Raw genomic sequence first — 27,935 nt, forward strand, 5'->3', positions numbered from 1 at the left:
CTATGCGATTTGTGCCTTGACCTACCATTTTCATCCACTTCCCACATGCCTCCCCCCAGGACCCTGTGATCTTGCAGAAGGCAGGGGCTCCATCTGTCTTGTTCACACCACAGCTTCAGAGTTTCAGGGCATTCCAGCTCCTGGAACATGGGCAGGACTTAGTGATTTTTTTTTTTTAATTTTGATTTACTTATTCTTTAAAGTCAGAGTTACACAGACAGAGACAGAGAGATCTTCCATCTGCTGGTTCACTCTCCAGATGGCTCCAACAGGCAGCGCTGGGCCAAGCCAAAGCCAGGAGCCAGGAGTTTCCTCTGGGTCTCCCATGTGGGTGCTGCTTTTCCTAGGCCATTACAGGGAGCTGGATTGGAAGTGGAGCCACCCCTATGGGATGCCAGAATGGCAGGCGGTGGTTTTACCTGCTATGCCACAACGCTGGCGCCCAAATGAATGATTTTATAGCAGCTGTTGTATCAGTGTTGAACACTTAGATGCATTATTCAAATAAAATTGATATCCCTATTTAACAGATAAGGACAGGGACATAGATTAAGTAGGCTGTACGTGGCTAATTTTTTAAAATCATGACTTGGACCCAGGCCCAGTCTATGTTATTCCCCCAACGCCATGCTGCCCCTGAGCACTGAGCTCTCATACAATCTCAATCCTATTGTTTCTTACACATAGTAGGAATTCAAAATGTTTACTGAATAAGTCCTTGGTAAGGACATCAGCCATGATAACGAGAGCTAACATTAACACTTCTTGGATCCATAATGTGCGCCGTGGATGGTTCTAGCCATTGACATTGCCACCAAGACCCCTTCCAGGAGCCTCAAAATGAGAATGTGCAATCCTGAATTCTTAATCTTTGCTCGACAATGTTCCCTGTCTCCATTCGTTCCACTTTCAGTTAGGGGAATTCCATTCTCCCTGTTGAGTAAGTCAAAGTACGAAGTCCTTTTTGCCTCTTCTCTCTGCTTCCCCAAGTCTGCCAGGAAGCCTTGTTTTCATTGCTCAGTGCCTCCAGACCCCGACTGCTCCTCACCTCCTCACAGTGACAGCCCCGCTCAAGCTGCCGTGAGCACTGCCACGGTCGCCAGATGAACTCGCGGCTTGTGCCCCGTGCAGGCAGCCAGAGTGGTGCCTTCGACACAGAAGCAAAGCAAGCCGCTCGCTGGCTCACAGCCATTCACGACTTCCCACTCATTCAGAACAAAACGCAACATCCTCTCAGTAGCTGGGGAAGGTGCTACCCCACGGACTGTGCGTGGGCTCCTCTCCACGGCTCACTCTTCACGCCGCCACGTGCCTCCATCTCTGAACAAACATCATTCAATGTGGGTTCACTGATCACCCCAAATACTACTGCCACTCACACATTACACACACACTGATACACTCAGGCTTACCCACTAACTCTCTCACTCTCTCTCTCCCTTTTTCTCCCTTCCTGCTTTTTCCTCTCCATACCACCCAACGATCTGACATCCCATTTTTGCTTCCAGTTCTGTGCTTTAATGTCTGTCTCTGCCAGTCCCAAGAAGCTAGTCCTACACACAATGGCCACTCACTGAAAAGGCACTGAATAAATGAATGAACGTGTGGGAAGTATGGATCCACGATCAATTAAGTACGTGAAATATTTTAAACTACAGGACTGACTGGGTCACTTGTATAATGATCATTAAATTGGTCTCTACTGTTAATGTGGTTTCTTATCATGTTATAAACATACCACAAATAGCCAGAAGTGACTAAAAGGTATACTTTCTCCTTATTCTTATCCTTCCCAGCACTGCAGTAGTTGGAGCACAACTGACCAGCCAGGAACCTCAAAGCCACACTCAGTGCTCTCCACAGCTACCAAGTAACAATCACTGCATTCAGAGAAATGTTTTAAAGATTTACTTACTTACTTACTTATTTTTTATGTGAAAGGCAGAGTGACAGAGAGAGAGAGAGCTTCTATCCACTAGTTCATTTCCCAAATGGCCACAACAGCCAGCTCTGTGCAAGGTCGAGGCCAGGAGCCAGGAACTCCACCCTGTCTCCCACATGAGTGTCAGGGGAGCCAGTAATCCTCTACTACCGTCCCAGGCCCACTAGAAGGGAGCTGGAACACAAGCAGAGTAGCTAGAGCTGGTACCAGCACTCTGCTGTGCGACACCGTCATTGCAAACGGCAGCTTATCCCATCGCGCCACAACACCAGCCCTGCCTCCAGAGTATTAACAGAAGAACTGAAATGTGCTCAGAGCTCAGAGATCCACATCAAGTGTTCTCTCTTCAGTTTGGAGACAAATGAAATCGGGATGTTCACTGAGATACTTAATGGCAGCTTTCATGTGTTGGAGACGGCCCAGCTCCCCATCAAAAAGTGCATATTTAATTTTCTCTGGTTATAATGAAATTCCTAAATAAGTTAAAGCATTTACAGAAGATCTAAATTATGGAAGCCACAAAACACTGCATTTGTCTTCGTGGTAAAGGCCAAACAGAGAACTGTAGAGATGACTTTATTTTGTTACTCAGTTTGGGATCCTGAGCCAAGCCCTGTACCCAGAGCATGGATGACTGCAAAGCAAATGCATTGTTACCACCCGGCTACACTCCTACTCTTAAAAACTGGTCATTGAGGCTGGTGCTGTGGCACAGCGGGTAAAGCTGCCGCCGGCAGTGCCGGCATCCCATATGGCTGCTGGTTCAAGTCCCGGCTCATCCACTTCGGATCCAGCTCTCTGCTATGTCCTGGGAAAACAGTAGAAGTTGGTCCAAATGCTTGGGCCCCTGCACCTGAGTGGAGACCTGGAAGAAGCTCCTGGCTTCAGATCGGCTCAGCTCTGGCCATTTTGGCCATTTGGGGAGTGGATGGAAGATCTCCCTCTCTTTCTCTCTGCCTCTGCCTCTCTCTAACTCTGCCTTTCAAGTAAAATAAATAAATCTTTAACAACAACAACAACAAAGTCATCATCCCCTTGGACATTTCTGGCAGCCATGTGCATATCTGTGGCCCACAGGGAAGTTGGTTTATGATACGTATCTAGGGTCACACACATATTCAAGTTCTCTGGCCTCATCATCACAGCCACTCCCAGGAAACAATCCAAAGCATGGGCACAACGACAAGCCTGAGTGTTAGTTACAATGAGAAACAATGTAAGTGTTTTAACTATCAAGTAAATTATGTACACAGGCATCAGAAGCTTCAAAATTATGGTTTTATAGACTATGTAAATATTTGCAGAAGTACTTAAATGCAATACTTTAAAAACATAGGCAGGGTATGACTGCAAATATGTAATAACCAAGTGAAATCTTAGATATTTAGGATGGGAAGAGATAACGTAAAAGGATACTGTAGGGTAGGTTTACATGATTTTCTTATGAAGAAAACATTAAAAAATCCAGTACAACAAGTAATAATAAGAAAGGAATAACTTTTATTTGTATCAGTGTTTTGTGAATATTATAAGCTTAGTTTACTAAACTGAGATGACCTTGGTGATTAATTCTTCTAAAGGCTTATTTACGGAATTCAGCTTTAGTCAATGTTTCCTAAGGGAATGCAAAAACCCAAGTGCCCTCAAACCTCCCAGCTGCCCTCTTCCGCTAGTGTTTTGCAAGTCAGTAGCACGACATTTACTTTGGTTTCCTTGTATTTCTGTTTGTTTGTTTGTTTGTTTTTATTCTTTTTTCCATTAGCAACTCTGTGAAGTTTCTTCTCATTTGCAGAGAATTGGGTGACATCCTTCAAGATGCGACCTACAACAGATTCCCAGAGCAGTGACTCCGGTATTTGTCAAGTCTTACTACTAACACTGAAGTTAAATGTGTTGCAAATAGAAGGCCGGCGCCGCGGCTCACTAGGCTAATCCTCCGCCTTGCGGCGCCAGCACACCGGGTTCTAGTCCCGGTCGGGGCGCTGGATTCTGTCCCAGTTGCCCCTCTTCCAGGCCAGCTCTCTGCTGTGGCCAGGGAGTACAGTGGAGGATGGCCCAAGTGCTTGGACCCTGCACCTGCATGGGAGACCAGGAGGAAGCACCTGGCTCCTGGCTTTGGATCGGCGCAGCGCCGGCCATAGCGGCCATTGGAGGGTGAACCAACGGCAAAAGGAAGACCTTTCTCTCTGTCTCTCTCTCTCTCACTGTCCACTCTGCCTGTCAAAAAAAACATTTAAAAAAAATGTGTTGCAAATAGAAACATGTGCCAATAAATGATCTGGAGAAAACTGTGCACCATTCCAAATTCTAACTTCTTCAGCTGTACAGTGAAGACACTGACAATCCTCCCTAAGAGGTGGACCTGAATGCAGACCTAGATTTGATCAGCATGCTACATGAGCGACTTCAAACAGTTCACGGGACAAACAGAATTAAAAGACAAGTTTCTTTTGATGCCAAAAAAAAAAAAAAATTGAAATTCATACCTACAAGGGGCCTTCAAAAAATTAATAGAAAAATGTGTACTATGAAAAAGACTGCATGCATTTGAAAAGTTGTTTGCAACAAAACAAACCTTTGGTTCTATTTTCCATGAACTTTTTGAAGTCTCCTTGTATTGCCACTTAGTCAAATCATGTCATTAACCATAAAAACAGAAGCAAGGGCCTATCTGGTAGGTTCATCTGTGTCTTTATCTTACTAATATACACAGAGATCCTTTCAAATCAGCCAAAGAGACATTGTGAGTGAGGCCGCGCACCTCCCATTTCGTCACCATTCCCTCCCACTTTGTCACAGGCTCAACAGCAATACAGGAAATGCCGTCGCAGCAGAATGTCCTTAGTGCAGCCAAGGTCCTGAGGCAGCTTCTGGGATTGTGTGGGTCAGGGGAGGTCCCGGGGGCAGCTGAACCAGCAAAGGCACCAGCACCACGGTTATAACTCAAACCCGCTTCAGTCCGTCACCATTTCTGTGACTCTGCCCAGCTGCTCACTTCTCTGCGCCTGGGTTTCCTGAAACCTTATGTGAAGCTGATAACACGTGCCTTAAAGGAGCAGTAAGGACAGAATTCAAAAGATGATGAATATGGGGTGGGTGCTGTGGCATAGCTGGTAAAGTCGCTGCCTGCAGCACTGGCATCCCATATGGGCACCAGTTCAAGTCCCGGCTGCTCCACTTCTGATCCAGCTCTCTGCTATGGCCTGGGAAAGTAGTGGAAGACGGCCCAAGTGTTTGGGCCCCTGCACCCATGTGGGAGACCCAGAAGAAGCTCCTGGCTCCTGATCGGCCTGGCTCCAGCCATTGCGGTCACCTGGGGAGTGAACCAGCAGACAGAAGATCTCTCTCTTTCCCTCTCTTTCTCTCTCTCACTGCCTCTGCCTCTCTATAACTCTGCCTTTCAAATAAATAAAAAATAAATAAATGCAAAAAAATAGATGATGAATATAACAAAGCTAGCATAGTATGTAAAATTCCTCCCTTCCCTTCCAAAGGTAGTAAAACCAATAGTAAAATGTTGATCCAAGAGGTAACTCAAGAGTCAATTAAATGGGCCCAAGTTCGTATTCTGGCTTTTCTCTCTGGATCATCTGACCTTACACAAGTCTTACAAGAGCTCTGACCCTGATTCACAAAAAGGAGTCACAGGCAGTAACTGCCCTGCTATGCACCTGGTGCTCTGCCTACGGTATCACCTGCTATTAAGTGTCCCACAGTTAAGTTCAAACTCAGAATACTTATTCCTACACTTCTATTTCTGTGCTACAACTGACCCCACTGATGCGGTAATTACACGGCTTGATTTCCACCATAGAAAAATTCTTATCTGGCTACAGAGTCAAAATCTACTAAAATATTAGCTTTTGGAAACAAACTTTTACAAAATAAGCTCAAGGGGACATGATGTTCTTCCTCATTTTCTAATATTCTCCTAAACATGACACGTTGCTTCTATAATTTTTACAGTTCATCAGTTCTGGTTCTACATATTTAATATAATTTTGCTACATAAAAGCAAACACCAATATTTGTGAGACCACTGAAAAACTGGAAGTGACCAAATTAGCCAAGTCAAATTATCAAAATCAGCTTGATTTACTCTGAAAATCTGACCCATCTGCCTTTTCCCAGTTGCTCAATCTAAGTATAGTTTCTCACTGCCCAAGTTGCAATATTTGAATTTATGACCATAGGGATCTAAATACTATCTTTCTCTCCCTTGACAAACTGGAACTGCTATTTTTCCCTTGATAGCCATAATACAAAATATAAAGAGACAATTTAATCTTCTAATCTGTAACAATGAGTGAGATGTTGTTAAAACTCTGAGCTATCAATGCACCTAATAAAACATTAATAATGGTCACTAAAGGAAAATATATTTCATTCCAATTGTCTAGCTGTCTTGTGCAATTTTTGGCAAAGCCACAATAATCATGCTAAGGTACCAAAAGTAACACCACCCACTACCTCTCATGCAAAGGAAACTATACGGAGACAATAACAAATGCATAGATTTACATAAGGATAAACAGAGTAGGTCACTATCCAAGGTCCCGATAGACATGGAGGAGAAAGGGTCAGTAACACTACTGGACTATGTCTTTCTGGATAATATATGAGTATATGCCCTTATCCCACAGAGAACAGATTTACAATATATCTCAAATAAAATGGGCTTGCAAAAAAAGCTCTCAGTCCCCCAACCACTGTCCCGTCCCTTGTCTCTACCGAATTATGGACACAACATTTGTTTTTATTATACAACCAAAGGCATGACTATACATTGTAGAAACAGATAAACAAAGAGCCAAAAAATAAGAAACAAAGAACCACCTAACTCACCTCACCTCCACCCAAGCCCACATTTTTAGTGAAAAACACACTAACTTCAAAACAATTGCAACCGAAACCCACACCTTCCTTCCTTTTTCTTCATCCATGCAGAAAGATACATGTGCTCACATTGGTGCCAAAAATCCTTCCTTTTTCTTGACATTTCATAATGTACTGGGACAATTTTCTACAAGGAGTAGAAAAGGAGCAAAGTAGAACGGAACCTTCAAATCCACTGTTGATCCATTTATGAAGGCGTCAATTCATTGGTGGGTGATTCTTCGCCTCACAGCAGGTTACGCTGCCTTTCAAACTCCCCAACTCCACTTCACAGAGGACTTCTGGGTGGGTGTCATGGAGCAGCAGGTTGAACACTGCTTGTGATGCTGGCAACTCATATCGGAGCGTCCGTTTGAGTCCCAGCTGCTCTGATTCCAACCCAGCTCCCTGCTAACGCACCTGGGAAGGATCCCTGCCACCCACATGGGACATCTGGATGGAGTTCCTGGCTCCTGGGTTGAGTGTGGGTGTTGAGGGCATTTGGGGAGTGAACCAGTGGATGGGAGATCCTTCCTTCCTCCCTCCCTCCCTCCCTTCTTTCTCTCTCTTTCTTTCCCCTTCTATTCCTCCCTCCCTTTGACTCTGCCACTCTGCCTTTCAAATGTATGAATAAATCCTTAAAAAATAAATACATAAATCTTCAAAAATAAATAAATAAGCAATGACTGCCATGGTTTGAATGTTTGTGTCCCCCTCGTGTTGAGACTTAATCCCCAATGCAACAAGTTAAGGGGTCTGACCTTTGGGCAGCGATCACTTTATAAAGACTCTACCTTTGTGAATGGATTAGGGTCTTAGAAGAGCTAAAGGGAACTAGCTAGGACCTTCATAGCCTTCTGCCTCCACCATGTGAAGACCCAGCACTCGCTCCCTTCCGAGAACACAGCAATGAGGTACCATCCTAGAAGCACCAGACATGACAACCAACCTGCCAACGCCTTGCCCTTGGACTTCCAGCCTCCAGAACTCAGAGAAGTGAATGCTTGTTCTTTGTTAATGACCCAGGCTGCAGGTTTTGTCATAGCAGCACTTCTGAACCAATACAATGTCTTTTACCAAAACTACACAAGTTCATACTTTAATGACAAGAATTTGGAGACAGATATTCAAGGAGGGAAGAAACTGCATGTTGTTTAAATGCAAGACTCTTAACTGACACTTAGAACTGACAATGCGTTCAGCCTTGGGAGGGCACACAGCACGTGGACCACATTTTGGTTTGTGGTGTTTACCCAGTGATGCATTAAGGGCCCAACAAGTTCCTGGCTGTGTGAGGGGCTCAGGGATCCAGTTCAACAGCCAAGCCCAGAATCTGCTTTCCAAAGTCAGCAAGGCACGACAAAATGCACTACATTGATTATTCAATTTTCACAACATTCCTGAGACAGAAACCATAGCTGTTTTGCTGATCCCTTTTAATGAGGAAACTTAGGAAATGTTCAGTAACAGGCCCCAAACTGAAGTGAATCAGTAGCACAGAAAGATCTGTTGGCCACATCTCATGGCTTTATGCCCTCAGTCCTAGTCATAAACTTTACAGCTTGAAAATGTGGCTTCTGGTGGCCAGCACTGTGGCGTAGCAGGTAAAGCCACTGCCTGCAGTGTTGGCATCTCAGATGTGAGCCAGGTCAAGACCTGGCTGCTCCACTTCCAATCTGGCTTCCTGCCAATGCACCTGGGAAAGCAGTGGAGGTTGGCCCAGGTGCTTGGGCCCTTGTACAGTGTGGAAGACTGGAAGACGCTCCTGGCTCCCGGCTCCTGGCTTCAGTTTGGCCCAGCCCTGGCCATTGCAGCCATTTGGAGAGTTAACCAGCAGATGGAAGATCTCTCTCTCTCTCTCTCTCTCTCTCTCTCTCTCTCTCTGTAACTCTGCCTTTCAAATAAATAAATAAATCCTAAAAAAGAAAATATGGTGTCTGGGATTGGGCATCTGGCCTGGTGTTGAGACACCCATATACTCCACATCAGAGTCCCTGTTCAACTCCTGGCTCCCACACCAGCTGCAGCTTTCTGCTAAGGCAGACCCTAGGAGGCAGTTCTGATGGCTCAAGTAATTGTGTCGCTTGCACCCACATGGAAGACCCAGACTGTGTTCCGGATTCGTGGTTCTGGGCCTGGCCTAGTCCCAGCTATTGCAAGCAGTTGGAGTATAAATCCACAGATAGGAGTCTATCTGTTTGTCTCTTTCTGTCTCTCAAATAAATATTTTGAATTGAGTTTTGTATATGTTAATATTTATATTTAAAATTTAAACACACATGTCTATATGGTTTCTGAGTGGCTAGAGCCTTAAAGAAGTCGTGAAATCCCCCTGGGCCTGAATTTTCCCATCAGCAGATTCACAGGAATCCTGTCCATTAAAGTCCCCACTCCACATCTCTTGGATTCCCGAGTCCTTGAGAAAATGATGTCGTGGTTACATATAACCTACACACAGCCTCCCTATGATTTAAGTCACCTGTGAATGACTTACAATACTTCATACACTGTATGTTCTATATAAGCAGCATTACACTGAGTTGCTTCCAGAATGTCAAGTTCATCAACTTTTTTTGTGGGTTTTTTTTTTTTGCTTTGTTTTTTAAAGATTTATTCATTTATTTGAAAGGCAGAGTTACAGAAAGGCAGAGACAGAGAAAGAGGGGTCTTCCATCCACTGGTTCACTCCCCAAAAGGTCACAACTGCTGGAGCTGCCCCCATTGAAGCCAGGAGCCAGGAGCTTCTTCCAGGTCTCCCACGCTGGGTACAGGGGCCCAAGGACCTGGGTCATCTTTCACTGCTTTCCTAGGCCATAGCAGAGAGCTGGATCGGAAGTGGAGCTGCTGGGATTTGAACTGGTGCCCATATGGAATGCTGGCACTGCAGGCACTTTACCCGCTACACCACAGCGCTGGCACCAAGTTCATATATTTTTTAAAAAAATACTTCAATCCACAGGTGGCTGAATCCTTGGATGCAGACAAAACCTGTGGTCCAAAGGGCCAGCCACAATATCAAATCTCTTTGCATTATGAACGTTGATTTATGCTGGCCTTTTTCACTTTTCTCTGATTGTCAAACTTGAACTAACATTGTTCTTTGAATATACTATCCTTTGAATTCAATATAATCTTCACTTGTATGCCTCTTTAGGTCAAAGAAGAGTAAGAAACATTTTTAATAACCCTTTTATTCTCCCTGCTGGCCTTTCCTCCAACTAATATGGCACTGCTTTCCTCAGCTTGAATCTTTGGGAGAGAAAAATGAAAAACTGCCATTTCTAACTTGCTATGCCCAATGCCTATCTACAGTCAAGGTTACAAACTCCCTAGTATGCATGACCTTAACCTGTGGGGGTCTGACCCATTCTTTGAGTTAAAATTAGAGCAATTAGTCTAACAAAAGAATTTTTCTCATCTTTGAAATAACCAACTTCATCTATCTCTAAAAACTAGGCTTCAAAATTAAGTGCCAACAAAATGTCCAATCTCCTTCACACACACTTGATCCTGTGTCTATCCCTCCAAAATGAACTGAACTTCAGAAATGTATTCCGTATAAGGAGGACATTTCCAGATCTACACTGTCAGTCTCCAGAGGTCACCCAGCAAGTGTGCTTCCTTCTAAATCTCTAATCCACCTCGAAGCATCTGCTGGTCGGCACAGCTTTATAACTCCACCTATTATACAAATATTCCTCAAAAAATTACAATCGCCCAAAGAGTCGGCAGTGATGAGGAAGAAAATAAGCAAATTATGTCTTCTAGGCGACTAAGTGATTGGGTCAAAGTCATGTCAGGATTAAGGTGGAGTCAAATCCACGCCCAGCAGCTTTTCCTTCCTTCTGGCTGCAAGACGCTAGAGCTAGAATCTCCTTTCGTGATGGTATACACTGGTGCTCAGAAAAAGATCAGTAAGGCCGGCGCCTCGGCTCACTAGGCTAATCCTCCGTCTTGCGGCGCCAGCACACCGGGTTCTAGTCCCGGTCGGGGCGCTGGATTCTGTCCTGGTTGCCCCTCTTCCAGGCCAGTTCTCTGCTGTGGCCCGGGAATGCAGTGGAGGATGGCCCGAGTCCTTGGGCCCTGCACCCCATGGGAGACCAGGAGAAGCACCTGGCTCCTGCCATCGGATCAGCGCGGTGCGCCGTCCGCAGTGCGCCGGCCGTGGCAGCCATTGGAGGGTGAACCAACGGCAAAGGAAGACCTTTCTCTCTGTCTCTCTCTCTCACTGTCCACTCTGCCTGTCCAAAAAAAAAAAAAAAAAAATCAGTAATCAGGCTTTCAAGCAAAATAAATCAAATCAATATGCATATAAACATCACTTACTATTTTTCTGGAGCTTTGTCCCCCACAGAAAAACATGGTTGACAGTGATAATTTACCCAGTCTAATTCAATGCACTAAACCATTAAGGTATTTTCCTCCTTCTTTCAGTAGATGGATCTATTGAAGAAACTACAGTGTTTAACAGTATAACAAAAGAAATAAGCTACAGGCTTCCATTTTATGAAAATTAAAGAACCATCTTGCTTTCAAGAACACTGAGTGAAATACAAAGAGACATCAGAGGCCAATGAGCAAGCAGATGCCCGCCAACAGTCCTGGACCGCTTTCCAGCAGGGCAAAAGCTGCAGAGTTTCCGTGACCTCAGAGCTGCTGCCCGCTGAGATTCCCAGGAAGCGGATGCTGAGAAGGAGATGAGCCACAGGACGATCACTGCGGAGGGCTCTCAGGGTGGAGACGTCAGAGGGACTGAAGACCTCCTAATGGCTTCCACTCCCCCTCAGAAACCTGCAGCAAGTTCAGCTGGCCAAAACCGGGGCCGTCATTCAGTGGGCTGTCCCCAGGAAAAGAGCTTGCTTTTTGGTAATGCAGTACTCTGGCCCCACTGTTAGCAGCTGGGGAAGGAATGAGTCAGTCCTGGAAGAGGGAGGTAGGGGTCCAGGAGGCACCCCACCTCTCCACGGTCAGGGAAGGGCCACTGGAACATCTAACCTCACGGGGCAGGTTAAATATTCCTAGATGATGATGTGAAGACATTAAGAATCCTGCCAAGGTATCAAGCTGGGAAGCACAAGGGGCTGTGGATAAAAAGTATGGATATCCAGCCCTTGTGAAGAACAAAACTGAACACTAAGACACAGTGCCAGCATCCCATATGTGCACCAGTTTGAGTCTCGGCTGCTCCACTTCCAATCCAGCTCTCTGCTATGGCCTGGGAAAGCAACGGAAGATGGCCCAAGTCCTCAGGCTCTGCACCTGTGTGGGAGATGCAAAAGAAACTCCTGGCTCCTAGCTTCAGATTGGCACAGCTCCAGCCGTTACGGCCATTCGGGTAGTGAACCAGCAGATGGAAGACCTCTCTCTCTCAATCTCTCTCTCTCTCTCTCTCTCTCTCTCTGCCTCTCTGTAACTTCGCCTTTCAAATAAACAAATAAATCTTAAAAAAAAAAAAAGTTAAACACAAGCACACACCCAAGGTAAGCATCCCCTGGGTTAGGACTAGTTGAAATAAAATCTTCATGCACACTCAGGTCACAGCGTAATTGGTTCAAGTTCTTCAAAGGAGATTTGCTGCATTTATCAAAACTGCAAACGCTCACACCTTTGGAAGAGCACCTTCCTTCTCAGGATTCTTCTGAAATATCCCGTATCATAGGGGCGTAAGAGTATGCCCAAGGCTGTAACTGCTTCATTGTTCAACCAGTAAAAGGAAATTACCTAAAAATGTCCGTTATCAGTGGGCTGAGGATAAGGAAATCACAGCATGGTCCGATGAATATTGGATTTCTATATAACAATTTCCCATAAAGATTCAGAGAAAATGTCATGATTTATATGTTCCTAAATGCCTAATTCGCAGCCACTTTTTAAGTAAATATCACTGTTAGAGAAGATGACAAAATTGCAAAAATTTCTAATTGTAAAATGGCCTAAAAACCAGTATTACGCTTGAGAAAACCTATACACAAAAAAGTCCATTTTTCACTTCAGGCAAAACACAAGAAAACTCTCCAAGCCCAGTGCTGGGGGAAATGGGCTGCCTCCGAGGAGGCTGGGGCACATCCTTCAAGGTGACTCAAATTTATGCACTGCTGGGGGAGAGGGGAGACCTGCACCAGTGTGCAATGGAGGGGGAACAAAGGGAATTAGTTCACCAAAGAGATGCAGTTTGGATTCCAATCTGGCTTGGCCGCATAGAGATGCGTAACTTGGCCAAAAACTCAACCTCTTAGCGTCTCAGCTTCAGGGTTCGTAAAACAGGCACCACCTTCTTTCCAGATCTATTTAACAATAAGTTTAAGAAAGGAAGGTATGGAAGCAGAAAGAGTGAGAAGTCGTTACTGTGAATGTGAATGAAGGGAAGACGAGACAGGGGCTCGGCAAGTCGGAGATAAGTTTGTGTGATCTGTGGGCTGAGAGGTGACACACACCCAACCGCCAGGACGGAGGGAATTTCCATACCACAGTGACACTGGGAAAATGGTATTGTGCACCCTGAAAGTCCAATTGTCAGGGTATTTTAATAAAATAAAGCCCCATGTCAGCTTTACAGAAATTTTAGAAAATCTATTAAAAATGTCCCTGGGTCTCTGAACCTTCAGTCCTGCACGGGCCACTGTTTGGATGGGTGCTGTCTCGGCCAAATATGCCTCCTGCCATGATTTCTGTCGCTTCTTGCTGACACCTACAGTTTAAGATATAATAGCAGCCAGCGCCGCGGCTCACTAGGCTAATCCTCCACCTGCGGTACTGGCACCCCGGGTTCTAGTCCCGGTTGGGGTGCCGGATTCTGTCCTGGTTGCTCCTCTTCCAATCCAGCTCTCTGCTGTGGCCTGAGAAGGCAGTGGAGGATGGCCCAAGTGCTTGGGCCCTGCACCCACACGGGAGACCAGGAGGAAGCACCTGGCTCCTGGCTTTGGATCGGCGCAGCTCCAGCCGTAGCAGCCATTTGGGGGGTGAACCAACAGAAGGAAGACTTTTCTCTCTGTCTCTTTCTCACTGTATAACTCTGCCTGTCAAAAAAAAATACTAAAAAAAAAAATAGCTAGTATCTATCATAGATAATAATTTCATCGCCTTTTAAATTGAATAACCTTATATAAAGGGAAGCTACATATTCTTACCTTAAACAGAAACCAGTGTCACTTACAGTAAGTGCAAAATTATAAAATAAAGTTATTAGCATTGAAATATTGGTAATGTGAAGACTTTGTGCCCAAGGATGGCTCGCTCCCTATTAAAGGGCCTACTAGCTGGCAACTCTTTGAGATACACTGAATAATAAGTAATACTTTTCTCATTTTATAATTCAGTGCTGGTAGGGCCAGCATTATAGTGTGGTAGGCTAAGCCTCCACCTGTGGCACTGGCATCCCACATGGGCACCGGTTCCTCTCCTGGCTGCTCCTCTTCCAATCCAGCTCGCTGCTAATGGCCTGGGATAGCAGCAGAAGATAGCCCAGATACTTGGGTCCCTGCACCCATATGGGAGACCTAGAATAAGCTCCTGGCTTCAGATCGGCTCAGCTCTGGCCATTGCAGCCATCTGGGGAATGAACCAACTGATGGAAGACCTCTCTCTGTGTCTCTCCCTCTCTCTCTCTGTAACTCTGCCTCTCAAATAAATAAATCCTTAAAAAAAAAAATTCAGTGCTGGTGTACTGTCCTAAATCTCTCTCCAGATCTATAGTTTTACTATTTGGACACCACTACTGGAGTCAACAGAGCTGGTGCTGTGGTACAGTGGGCTAAGCCACAGCTTGCAATTCCAGCATCTCATATGAGAGTGCCAATTCAAGTCCCAAATGCTCCACTTCCGATCCAGCTTCCTGTTGATGCCCTAGGGAAGGCAGTGGAATATGGTACAAGTACTTGGACCCCTGCTACCCACGAGGAAGAGCAGGATGGGGTGCCTGGTTCCTCCTTTGGCCTGGTCCAACCCTGGCTGTTGAGGGCATTAGGAAAGTGAACCAGCACTCGCTCGCTCTCTCCCTCTACCTTTCAAATAAGTAAATAAATTTAAATATATATATATATATGTGTGTGTGTGTGTATCACTATACCCCTATAAGAATGGCTAAAATAAAAAAAATAATACCACCACCAAAAGCAGTGGCAACAATATCAAACACTGCTGATGATGCAGACAGACTAGATCAGTCATATGTTGCTGGAATGAATGCGAAATGTTACAGCTGCTAGGAAAAACAGCTGGGCGGTGTCTTAAAAAACTAAACAGGCAGCTATCATACAACCCAGCAACTGCATTTCTGGGCACTTCTCTCAAGGTATGAAAACGTGTGTTTACCTAAAAACATGTAGATACACATTGATATCAGCCTTATTCATAATAGCTCCAACCTGGAAACAACCCAGAAATCCTTCAACAGGTGACCAGCTGAACAAATGATGGGGCATCCGTCCACCACGAGGGGGCTGTGTGGAGAGGGAATGCCCTGTATCTTGGCTCTCAGTGTCACTCTCTGCGACACTGTACTACAGGTTTGAAAGACAGTACCTCTAGGGGACCTGGGTAAGGAGCTTGGGTATCTTAGCGCTCATAGCACCCCTTATAATTGCATGGGAACCTACAATTAACTAAAAGTAAAGAGGTGCATTTTGAAAAGTGAGACCATGGTTCTTAAGCTTCTGGAAAGTATAGGGAGGGACTTGGGGAGGGCCTGGGCTAGGGAGATCCACAATCTGATACATGTGCATCTACAACGCATCTCCTTTGGAAAGTCGCTCCCCTTGTCTCCCCCAGGAGCGGTGCAAAACTCACTCAAGAACACAGTGCATGCAGCAAACACCATTTCTGTGGAATATCATGAACAGGGGCTTAGAATACAGCCCCCGCCGCCCCCACCACCAACCACTCCACTAAAGTCAGCTTCCAAGACCTAGTCATCTGCAGTCTAGAAAGAAGCTACTTGGATTTCAATATTCACATACAGCTTGTGGCTTCTGTGAACCCACAATTTTATCTTGAATTCCTTGGGGAACATGGGCTGCCTAAGGGAAGGTTCAACGTCCCTTCCTGACTCAGAATCTCCAAAGGTTTCATTTCTACCTGGTGGGACCACAGTCAGGGTCAGAGCAAACCAAATGTGCCCTTCGTCACTTCACAGAAATGGAATAGGGAGTGGCCGAAGCGGCCATGGTGGGTGGACCAACGGAAAAGGAAGACCTTTCTCTCTGTCTCTCTCTCTCTCACTGTCCACTCTGCCTGTCAAAAAAAAAAAAAAAAAAATGGAGTAGGGAGAAATCCCCGGATACCTTCCCACATCAGTATGTGGCCTGTTCCTCAGACTAGCTCACCCTCAACTACAGCAACTACATTAATCTCTTGTTAACAAGTTAAATATTGCAATGGCAATTCCTTGTGGCTGGTGATTATACCTGCCTTTATTAAGGTGGTTTATACTGAGGTTAACTCTAATAGGCACTCAACACGATTTGACAAATGCTGAAATAATGAAAGCAAATAGATCCCAAATGAAAACTAAATTCTTCAAATACCGAAGATAACGAGTCTCCACAAAATTGATAAAGCTGCTTAAAAATAAATATTTCTAGTCATCTAATGAATATGATGAAACAATACACTGGCAGATGCGACAGAAATCACCACATTGGTAATTTGGTTTATATCTACACACAAAGCCACTAAATTAGTCATTCGTTGCTTAAATCAATTTGGGGGAGGGTGATGAAAGGCTTTTATGCATAATTAATCATATTGTCCACACGGACAATTGGATACAGATGACTAAAATATTAGCTGGAAAGCACTTCCTGACATGGAAACCACATCAGTGAGGCTGATACCCGTGGAGCTGAAACATGGAGTAGTCTTGACTTACACACATGCCTGGGCTTAGATTTCCCTATTGGCAAAGTTATCCTCAAGCAATTTCATGTACCTTACCAACGGGTTGCATGTATACGTGTGAGAGTCCATAAATTCAGCTAACAATAGCATACGATCAGTAGATTCTATGATTTTCATATTGGATTATTATGACTTTGCCAAGGGACTATAAAAATGCATATGTTCTTGAATGACTAAGTAAAAATCTTGAATCAACTATCAAAGACTCTGGCCTACTGGGTCAGGGGGACCAGAGAAAGGAAGGGGTGAGAAAATGCCTCCTTGTAAGACCTGGCCGTTAACTGACCAGCCTTTCCAGTCTGTTCTCTGCCACCCAAGTGCCAGTGACTGCACTCAAATGGAAGCTCCATGGAGGTGCACTTCCACGGTGGAAATCTTTCAAAGATGAACGTTCTTCATGTACCCTACGGTCAGTGGCGAGCAATATTTGGGTTTGCACACTGATTGTTTCACAGATGTTAAGTTTGTTTTCTTAACTAAACCAAAAGTTCTTTGAGGATAAGAGCTGTTGTTGCACCAGCCTTGAAAACAAGAACCTCTAAGTATCATCAACCGCTGACAGCATTAGTTGCAGGACTGGGAGCAGAAATAAACATTAATTGGGTTTGTGCTGTGTTAAGTCCTCTGTGATGAGCCTCTATTAGGTGGGCATTAAGTCTTTCTATTTTTACAGAAGGCTGAGACTTATCCATATTAAATAAGCAGCCCGGAAGTCACATAATCAGTCAGTGAGTTGGGATTTTCATGTAGTCTTATGTCCAAGTCTAAGCTTTTAAACCATTACATGGTAATGGAGTCATTCATCCACCCACTCTTTCAACAAATCTGCATCAAGTGCCCTCTCTGTATCAGGCACTGTACTAGGCATTAGGGTACAACTTAGAAAGAAAGGAGAAAAATCCTAGCCTTCCTAGACTTACATGCTCTTTGGGGAACAAAGACAATAAACCCACAAATAAAATACAGAAACTCCCATAGGAGTGGGTGATAAGTCCAGGCAGAAGAAGGGGGAGAAAAGAAATAAGATACAGTGATCCAGAGGACCTCATGGAGAAGGGGGGATTTCAGGAAAACCTGAAGGAGGTAAAGAAGTCAGACCTATGAGGAACAGCGCTCTAAGCAGAGGGCAGAGCAGAGCAAAGATTCTGCACAGTCATTGGTGGCATCAGCCACCAGGCAACGTGGTATGTATTACATATCCGAAGGCTCACTGGGGCTGCTGTATTGATAATGGATGAGGGGAGTGAGGGGCCGGGAGGGAGACAAAAGAAGAAATTATTGCAACATCACAGAGGCAGAGGATGGGGTGCTGAACCAGGTTAGCAGCAGTGCATAATATAAGAGAGAGTCCCAGTCTGGACAGAGCCCACAGACAGGGGTGGGGAATTTCTTTTTCTTTTTTTTTCTGCCAAAGGCCATTGGGATATTTAGAGCATCATTCGCAGGCCATGCAAATTGTCAACCTAAAAATTAGTCTGCTATAGATTTATTGAATGTTGAGTCCTGCCTGTAGTTGCCTTAACAGGGCCAAATCAAATGATTTCTCAGGCCTTACACAGTCCACAGGTTGGATGTTCCCCAGCACTCTCAGAAGGTCTCCCAGTGGGTTGGTTATACAGTGAGACAAGGCAGAAGAGAGAATGACCAAGTTTGCTTGCTTGCTCAACTGGTTTTTAGCTTGGCAACTAAAACATTGGGACAATTGGTGGCTGAGAGAGAAATGACTCTAGGAGAAGTAGACGGGAATGAGTGCAGTAAGTTTGAGATGTTGGTTAGAGTTCTAAGTAGAGGTATGGGATTGACCAGAGAATTTGCTAGAGTGGAGTTCAGAGAGGTCCAAGTTGATAAATTTTTGATAGAGCAAAAATATTTAAAGACAAGTAACTGGGGGCATTGTGGTGCAGCAAGGTAAGTAGCTAGCTGGGATGACCCATATCAGTGGACCAGTTCAAGTCCCAGCTACTCTGCTTCCAATTCAGCTCCCTGCTAATGAGCCTAGTAAGGCAGCAGATGATGGCCCAAGTGCTTGGGTCCCTGCTACCCACATGAGAGATCCAGATGGAGTTCTGGACCCTGGCTTTGCCCTAGCCTAGCCCAGATGATGGCAGGCATTTGGGAAGTAAACCAGCAGAAGAAAAAATAAACTGATCTCTCTCTCTCTCTCTCTCTCTCTCTCTCTCTCTCTCTCTCTCCCCCCCTACTTTTCAAATAAATAAATCTTAAAAGAAATAACCAAGACAAGTACCTGAGGGGCTACATGTAAACAAAGAAAATAAGTCGAAGGTTAAGGTCTGAAAGTTACATCAAGGACAGCCATGACAGTTTTCTAAAATTTTTAAGAGAGTTAAGCCTCCACCTGCAGTGCTGGTATCCCATACTCTGCTAATGCGCCTGGAAAAGCAGTAGAAGATGGCCTACATGGGAGATCCAGAAGTTCCTGATTCCTGGCTTCACCTGACCCAGCCCTGGCCATTGCAGCCATCTGGAGAGTGAGCCAGTAGATGGAAGATTCTCTCCCTCTACCTATCTCTCTTCTTTCTCTCTGTGTATCTCTGCCTTTCAAATAAATAAATTAATCTTTAAAAAATTTAATTATTTGAGAGGCAGAGTGACAGGGGAGGGGGTGGGTGTGAGAGGAGAGAGCTCCCACTCACCCACTCACCGGTTCACTCCTCAATACCTACAATGACAAGGATTGGGCTGGGGCTGAAGCCAGGAGCTGGGAACTCAATCAAGATCTCCCATGCCCACTCCTGGCCACCCCACCAGGTCTCTGACTTAAATAAATATTGCTTTTAAATAAAAAAAAAAATCTCCCATGAAGATGGCAGCAACTCAGTTCCTTGAGCCATCACTACTGCCACCAGGGTCTACACTGGCAGGAAGCTGGAGTCAGGAGCCGAGCTGGAAACTGAACCCAGGCCCTCCAGTATGGAACACTGGCATCTTAACCGCCAGACTAAATGCCCACTCCCCGTGGCAATTATTAATTTAAAAATTCTCTCCATTGCAAGTGAAGAGCCCATATGACGCCATGTAAATCATGCACTGGTAGGTTAGTGATGTGCAAATTGCCTGATTCACCACTCATCTAAGAAGAAATTTTTAGTGCTTTTGGTGGATGAATCAGATGGTTATAAATAACCACTCTCCTCCCCACCCCAGGACCCCCAAATAGTAACACCGACATTCCCGAACAAACACCGCACCCAGGGCGTGGCTTGAGACCTCTGTGAGCCCATGTATTTAAGAAAAGTTGATGTGAAGATTCCAAGATTTCTGAGTTAATCAAATAATATTTCATTAAACTTTCTCAAGTTAAAAAAAAAGAGTCTATACATATTTGATTGTTTGACCACTAAACTGGTCAGGATCTCAACTAAAGATAACCACTTACCTGTGACCCACTTGAACAGAGATGTTCTTAGAACGCTCTCTGTCTTGGGACAGGGATTCGGAGCAGCAGGTAAGTTGCCACTGGGGATGCCTGCCTCCCTTATCAGAGGCCTGGTTAGAGTTCTTCTCCCGCTTCTGGTCCAGCTTCCTGCTAACATGCACCAAGGGAGGCAGCAGGTAATGGCTCAGGCACTTGGGTCCCTGTTATCCATATGGGAGACCAAGACTGACTTCCTGACTCCTGGTTTCAGGCTGGTCTGGCACTGACTGTTGTGGGTACCTGGGGAATGGTCCAGTGCATGGAAGATCTCTTTATGTCTGCATCTCTACCTTTCACAGAAAATAAAAATAAATAAGCAGATAACTTTTCATACTAAAAGTAGTAGCTGTCCCATAAAAGTATATACCATAGAAATATATATTCATTAATTTGTAAAAGCTTCATCTAGTAAAAACATCTAGAGCTGCATAAACATTTATGCCTTTAGACACTTCTAGAAAGAAAAACAGACACTTCTACATAGGAAAACAGAAATCAGTAATTCCTATATCTCTCCACCAATCCTAACTCAGACTAGAGTACACCAAAGAACACAATAAACCAAAATCAATCTTCTACATGGTCATTGCATTTTCACAACTATTTCCTGATCTCCTGCTCTGAGGAACATCATTAAGTCATGTTCACTGTGTAGACTACAAAGCCAAGGCCAAGAAAAGCCAAGAGTCCTAACACCAACAAGTACAGAAGCAGAATGTGTCCCTCACCCCTCTTTTCTCAAACCTGAGGGAGCATTCCTTGCACAACAGCTGCTTGCCATAACGTGCTGTTTTCTAGTTTAATTATAAAACCTCCCAAACATGGTGATAATCCACAAATGCTTGTTTGGATTCCATTAATAAAACCATTGTCCAATTAGTTCCTAAGGAGGACCACAAATTGCAGGCCAGACGCTCACTCTGGTCTCCAGTGCACATTTCAGCAGGCACCTACTGCACACTCTCTCCGTGCCAGGCACAAAGCTCTTCTCTTGGAGATGAGAATATCCATTCAAACTTTAGTTTACATAGCGTTTTGACAACTATGCAATCAGCCCACTCTATAAATCATATTCCAGGACATTTCTAAAAATTAACAAGTCATTAAAAACCAATGTTAACAACTAAGATGAGATTTATTTTATCATATTTTGACCCTTTCTCTCCATAACTATAATTCATTGGATATCCTGAAATCTATTTGGATGTCAACACAGACAAAAGGAATAAATCTTAAGAAAATACGCTGTTCACTGGCATCCAAAATACTATAAAATATAAACTGAATGCAGACTAAACTATATTTCATTTCCTTCTGCTTCAAATATCTGCCCATAAATGTTGGCACACATATAGGACAACTGTAATAACATAGGAAAATAATCTCAATTACCACAAACTAGAAAGTAATGGTAACCAGTCTTTCAAATAAATCACCATGTGTCGCAATTTGGCCTAAACTCTGATCCTTATGAATAATGCACATTGTATGCATTAATAATGCATGGCTTCTTCCTATTGGAATGCTCCTTAACACAGAATGAATGTCTATTACCAATTCTCTGAATTGGCAGATGGAATAAATCTAATGTAGAATGGTATTTTTAATGCTCTCTTTAAAAATGTAATGGTTGGCAGACCCATTGGTTATCAAAAAATAAAAGAGTTCCTACAGTTCTTGCCTAATCCATGGGGGTTGCATGGTCAAATATCCCAACACTGGTTGCTCTCCCAGATGAGACCATTTGCATAGCCCAGAAGAAAAGCAAGGAAACTTTGGCAGAGCTGATGGGGATGGGTTAACTGTTCCATTTCTCCCTACTTATACATTTACATATTCACAATAACTCAGTACATAATTGCCAAAACAATGATAACGATAACCAGGAGGGGGAAAAAAAGACCAACATGATTCAGACAAGAGTTTTATTATAATTAGGGACATTCCTCCCTAGCTCAGTTTTCCACAGTGAAATCTGTTTTCAATGTTCAGGGAAATTATCAGACATAGAAGAAAAGTTCAGAGCCCAAGGGAGAGCAAGAAGCCAAACGACAGATAGGGGTCAAGAAGGATGCTCAGCCCACCACTCCTGCACATCAGCACTCACCCACCCATCCTGACTACTGCTAAAGTAAACTTGGCTCCCCTAGCCCATAGCACACCACCAACTGCAACAGCAAGAACACCTGCTACAAGGCACATGGGCAGTTGAAATGAAATGAAATGAAATGAAATGGGAAGAAAGAGAGAAAGAAAGAAAGAAAGAAAGAAAGAAAGAAAGAAAGAAAGAAAGAAAGAAAGAAAGAAAGAAAGAAAGAAAGAAAGAAAGAAAGACTGACTCCAGCATCTCCCCCTCCCTCAATAATTCCTTCGCCCTCACGCCAGCCCAAAGAGAAGCAAACAGAACAGGTTCTCTCCCTGTTAGTCCCCCCAGGAAGAGCAGAGTAAGGGACAAAAAGCGCGTTTGGAACCTCCTGGGCCCACATCCGTCCCCACGCACCCTCAGACTCATTCATGCTTTGCTTTCAGAACACCCTCAGGACGCACTTGCTCTGGGGTTCGCATTCTGGTCCACCGTAACTCGTCTTCCAGTGGGGGTCCAATGCGTATTCCACCCCGACTAAGGACAAGGAGAAATTAGGATTTGGGCTTCTACGCGAAATGGGCCTGCCCGGGGGCTGCCCCACTCCTCCTTTGTCAACACCTGGGACAAGGGGTAGTCATTGCCCGGGACCACGCGTCCAAGAGACCCCTCTCCCGGCAGAATCCTCTCCCCGGGGTCATGGGGTCACCGACCTGGTTCACACCCAGAGCGTCTGCGCCCTTCTCAGCCAGGCGACCCATGGCCTGGAAAAGTTAAGTTGGCGTCGGCCACGGAAGACAGGGGCGCTGGGGGCTCCCGGCAGGCGCAGCACCCCCGCCCGGCTTCTCAGCTCCAACTCCCATGGCTACGGAGAAATATTTATTTCGAGTGGATGGGCACCGGTGGCCACTGAAGCCGACACGCGGCCACCGACAGAAAGCCAAGTCATCCGAGAGATAAAGATAGATCCATTACACACCCAGACGCCGGCCGGGCAGTGACAGCCCCGGGAGATGTCCATTTCGGCGGCGAAGCCACAGCGAGATTGAGCAACGCGCGGCCAGGACCTCCTGGGACGCTGGCTAAGGATAAAAACCATGGATCAGGCAAAGGGGAAAAAAGGAGGAAGATCGATACTTACCCCTAGGCGCCTGCTCCGGATCCTCACGTACCCTTGCTTCACTATGTCATTAAAATTGGAAGCCATCCCAGACAGCCGGCGACCGCCGTACCCAAGCGCACGCACTCTAAGAGGCTTTGGCGAGGATTGAGGGCAGGGTCAAGAGAAGGAATGGGAGGGGCGGGGAGAAAGTTGGGCAGGTGAAGCGGCTTCGGCTGCGGCTCCGCGGGGCTTCAGACAGCGCACATCACTTTCTCTGCGCCCCAAACCCTGGAAGTGGGCGGCCGGCTTGCAGCCACTTCGGGGAGCGCAGAGCGCGCGGCGCAGGGAGGCGAGGCTGGAGCGCCGGCGTCAGCTGACTCCGTAGCCAGCCAGGAGGAGGAGCGGCGGCAGCTAAGGGATCCAGGAGGAGAAGGGGGTGGAGGGAAGAGGAGAGGGGGCGGGGGGCGCAGAGGAGGGGCCGTGCGGGTCCCAGCGCCGCGCCGCGGCCACCCGCGAGCAGACGCACCGGATTGCGCCCCTGCCCTCCTCCCCTCGCCGTCCGCCCACCTTTCTCCGCACGGCAGCCCTTCCGATCCCTCCCAGGCCTCGGCCTCGGAGCGCGCCCCAGCCCGCCCCCACACCTCGCCCACAGCCTGCCGAGACAGCGCGAGCTCTCTTCGCGCTCCCGTGGCTTATTTTGGAGGAGAGGAAATTTCACTTTTTCCCAGCTGCTGCCTTCCCCGCCTCTCCCCGAGCAGGGTTGATGTTCCGTGCGCGCGTCCGGGGAGGTGGTGTTGCCATGGTGTGCCGTGACCTTGGCAGAGAGCAACGGGGGATGCTGTGGTGGCTCGAGGAAGCGCCTCCTGGGGTTGCCTGCATGCCGGGTCTAGCCCTCAGACGAGTGCCTTTCTCGCGGGACTCTCTCCCCAAACACTGGCCCCGAGGAGGTGCTCAGCCAATCCTCAATGGCTATCAAGTGGCTATCTAGACCCTTTGCAGGGATCCGCTTACCTAGAGTCCCTGCAGGGTTTGGGTGCACCCATGTGAATTCCAGGTCTAGTTAGACCTCGGGAGACTGGCAGTAGAGCTCAGCCTGCAACCATTATGAGAGTCTGTAAATGCGGCCTAGAAAGTCAGATTAAAAGGGGCCCGGATTTGACTCTCACCAGCCCGCGGCCATATCATCTTCCAGGAGCTGATCAGGGTTAAAGCCGGTGGAGCACCAGCCTGCCCGGCATTATGCTAATCTTGTTAAGGGGATGATGAGTCAGTTACTAGCATCCACAGGTGACAGAAAGTGAAAATCAGAAGCGTTCAGCCGCTGGCACTTGCCCTGGGCCCCACTGCTAGCCACCATCTGCGCCGGGATGGAAGGGTGGGGTGTGTGGTGCCCAGGTCTGCTCCTAAACGCTGGGCTGGACCTTCTTGGAAGAGCACATGTTAGTGCTTTACCGTTTTCATTGTCTATAGAGGCAAAGAAGGAATCAGAAGTTAGACAGTTCCTGTTCACCACAGTGGATCAGACCAAGTGCAGGTGACCCACGACCAGCGTTAAGGAGAATTCACTTATCCAGTGGCCTGTTTGTTCTGATGGCAACGCCAATCCTTTCAGCTCCAAAGCTACGTGACTCTTCCCTTTCTTATTACCGAGAACACAGATGTTTGTCACCTGACTTAGCTGGTGTCCAAGAAGAGAATCATCGGGTGTCCCGTGGGAGAACCGAGTCTAAAATTGCAACAACAAGAAGCAAATATTCCAGCAGGGAGAACTCTTTCTGTCATTTAGTGAATCATTCACTCTGGGTTCACATTGCCCTTCTATGAGAATTGAATTTTAAGTATGGATCTTTCACTTAATAGGGTAAAATGGTAAGATCGTTTGGAAAGCTCTTTCTGAAGGGTTAAAACTTTTTTAAAAAAACATACTTTCCATGCTTGCCATGAAATACAGATGCTCATGGAAGGCACTTGTCCAACACTTCATTGGTAGACCAAATCTACACTATCATGGAAATAAAGAATGGAGATGTTAAGGGGTAAAGAGCTTGAAGTGCATGGCCCAGAAACAATTATGACAAAAACTAAGGTGGAGAAATCTACCCCGTGACAGTCGATGTTGAGTATATAATCAGCATCCAAATATCATTAAACTGGACACGAAGAAACTAGAATCAAATAGAAAATATCAAACCATATCTGACAAAGCAACTGATTTTTTTTAGTTGCAAGATTGAATTCAGCATATGGTTTTATTTCTTTGATAAATGCAACCTTACATACATGCGAAATATGCAGGCTATGGAGACTGGCTGTCAAGGCTGAGCGGTGCTGAGATTTGCACATGCCTGAGAATGAGTGCTTCCTTCAGTCTCCCGTCCCAGTGCTGGTGCCTGGTCCTGATACTGTCCTTATTAAATTAGGGTTCATTAAAAATCATGGATGTGTGCTCCAAAGAGAAGCCATTTACGAGCAAGGACTCTTGTCCTGCGTGGGCATCATCGATCTGATACCAAGCTACGCCATGCACTGAAACAGGGCCTCCCTGTGCCCGCAGCATGGCAAACAGCAATCCAGGGTGAACGTGGCCCGCCACATTCAAAGCAGAAACTCGTTCTAATGGAGACACACAAGCCGCTCTTGCCCTTCCCTCTGCATTCCATTCCGCAAAGTGCTTTTTATCAACATCGTTATTAGCACACGATAGCTGCGCAGGACAAGAAGTTATGTTCAGAAATGCAGGCTTCTGCGCTCTCCCAGAGCAGGCGCTCAGTTTGTACGCTTTATTAAGGGAGGTTGTATTCTTGCCAACCAAGTACCAGAGAGCACCAAGGCTGGGGCTGCCATGGCGCTTGGCCAACACCCTTCCCAAAAATAACTTGAGCTTTGGCCCTGCCGCCTGCTGCTCTCGGTGGGAGTGTCACAGAAACATATGCAGCTTTTCCTCGGGCAAGGTGAGACGGCACTGACCAAAGTGACCTGGCTGTTGCCAAGAAGGGCGGTGGCTTGCTCTGTGGTCAGGGCTCTCCTCCGCCGGTTCTTATAAGGGGAAGAGGAATGGCTTGGAAGGTGACACCAAGTCAGATGAGAGAAAATCTGGGAACAGGTCTGCTTCCTTCCTTCCTTCCTGCACTCAACAAGTATTTGTGTGAGTACCAGCTCTGGGCAGGTATTGCCCCAAATAAGATTACACTTGCACCCTATAAGGTTCCAGTCCCAATAGAACAGGTAAAGCCACCGCCTGTAGGGCTGGCATCCCATATGGGTGCAGGTTCGAGTCCCAGCTGCTCCACTTCCGATCCAGCTCCCTGCTAATGCTCCTGGGAAAGCCGGAGAAGATGGCCCAAGTCCTTGGGTCCCTGCACGACCTGGGAGATCCAGAAGAAGCTCCTGGCTCCTGGCTTCAGATCAGCTCAGTTCTAGCTGTTGCGGACATCTGGGGAGTGAATCAGCAGATAGTAGAGCGCTCTCTCTCTCTCTCTCTCTGCCTTTCAAATAAATAAATCTTTTTAGAAAATGGTTAAGATGGTAACTTTAAAAAAAAGACTGAAGGGGAAAAAAAACCCCACATTAAATAGCTACAGATGGTGGTGGGAAGAAACTCAGTGACATTCAATGTGGGCAGTTTAAGGAGCTCTACTTCAGAGAAGAAAGAGAGCGTCGGTCAGGGAAGCCTTCTTAGAGGAGGTGACATTTATGGTAGGATATGGAAGATGAGAAGCAGCTGTGGAGACTGTGGGGCGGGGGTGGGAGTGTGGTCCTGCTGTACAGAAGAGAATCTGCAGAGCCTGCAATGCCAAGAAAGAACCAGGCAAGTTCAAGGAGCTGTAGAAGGGACAGCAGGTCTGACGCCCAGAGGAGGGAGTGAACGGTGTGGAAGGCAGGCCTGGGGGTAGGAAGTGCCAGTGTGACCCAAGGCCTCGCAGGTCCCAGCAAAGAGACTGCACTTTCTTCAAAGTCACAAAGAAGAAGCATCTGATCTGTGTTTTAAAATATCGGCCAGTCTGATGAATTAAAAAAGAAAGACAAAGGACTGAACTGGAAATGGTGAGAGCATATAAAATCTACTTCTAAAGGCCGTTACCCCAGGTCTTCAGAATAATGCATGCCAGTGGGAATGTGAGTTTATATCAACTGATACAAGTGTTTGGGAGCATAAGTGATGACAGCTGGTAACGAATTAAAAACTTTGATAATTGCTTACCATTGATCCCCACAATTCCAATTCTGGAGATGTATCCAAAGTCACAAATATTTACTTACAAGAATGTTCACAACAGTGCTACGATGCTGGTGGGAGTACGACCGTTTGCTCTTTCTCATGGAGCTTGTAAGAGTGCCTGAGTGATGTATGTGCTAACAGCTCCATCTGCAACCGTCTCTGGCCACCCTTACCCAATCAGCTTTCGGGAATCCAGTGCCCCAGAGGTGTGCTGGGTTTCCTTTGCCCTTCCAGGTGGGGCCCTGGGGGCATCTACTCTAAGACAATCCTAGTTGTTCACTCTGTGGTTAGCTGGCCAGAGGAAAAGCTCACTGCGGGCTGTCCCCATCAGCTAACTTCCAGGCAGCTGCTGCTCTTATCTGTGCCACAGGCAGGACAGTCAGC

At 46.0% G+C, this 27,935-nt stretch overlaps 1 protein-coding gene across 2 annotated transcripts in view; it reads right to left on the minus strand.

Annotated features, from left to right (window-relative positions):
- Window positions 1–24,230, minus strand: part of DOK5 (docking protein 5) — a 158,333-nt gene extending 134,103 nt beyond the window's left edge. Inside the window, exon 1 of one of the 2 annotated variants that reach the window (XM_008274150.5) lies at window positions 23,372–24,230. In XM_008274150.5, the coding sequence (XP_008272372.1) occupies window positions 23,372–23,437 (66 nt within the window). In that variant the 5' untranslated portion in view covers window positions 23,438–24,230. Of the gene's footprint in view, window positions 1–22,943; window positions 23,143–23,371 lie in introns of those variants that run through there. The other variant, XM_008274151.5, reaches the window with a different exon arrangement.
- Window positions 24,231–27,935: the final 3,705 nt, after the last annotated feature.

The sequence above is a fragment of the Oryctolagus cuniculus genome, chromosome 11, assembly GCF_051225735.1.
Source record: "Oryctolagus cuniculus isolate XC-2025 breed Fujian yellow rabbit chromosome 11, ASM5122573v1, whole genome shotgun sequence".
NCBI lineage: Eukaryota > Metazoa > Chordata > Mammalia > Lagomorpha > Leporidae > Oryctolagus > Oryctolagus cuniculus.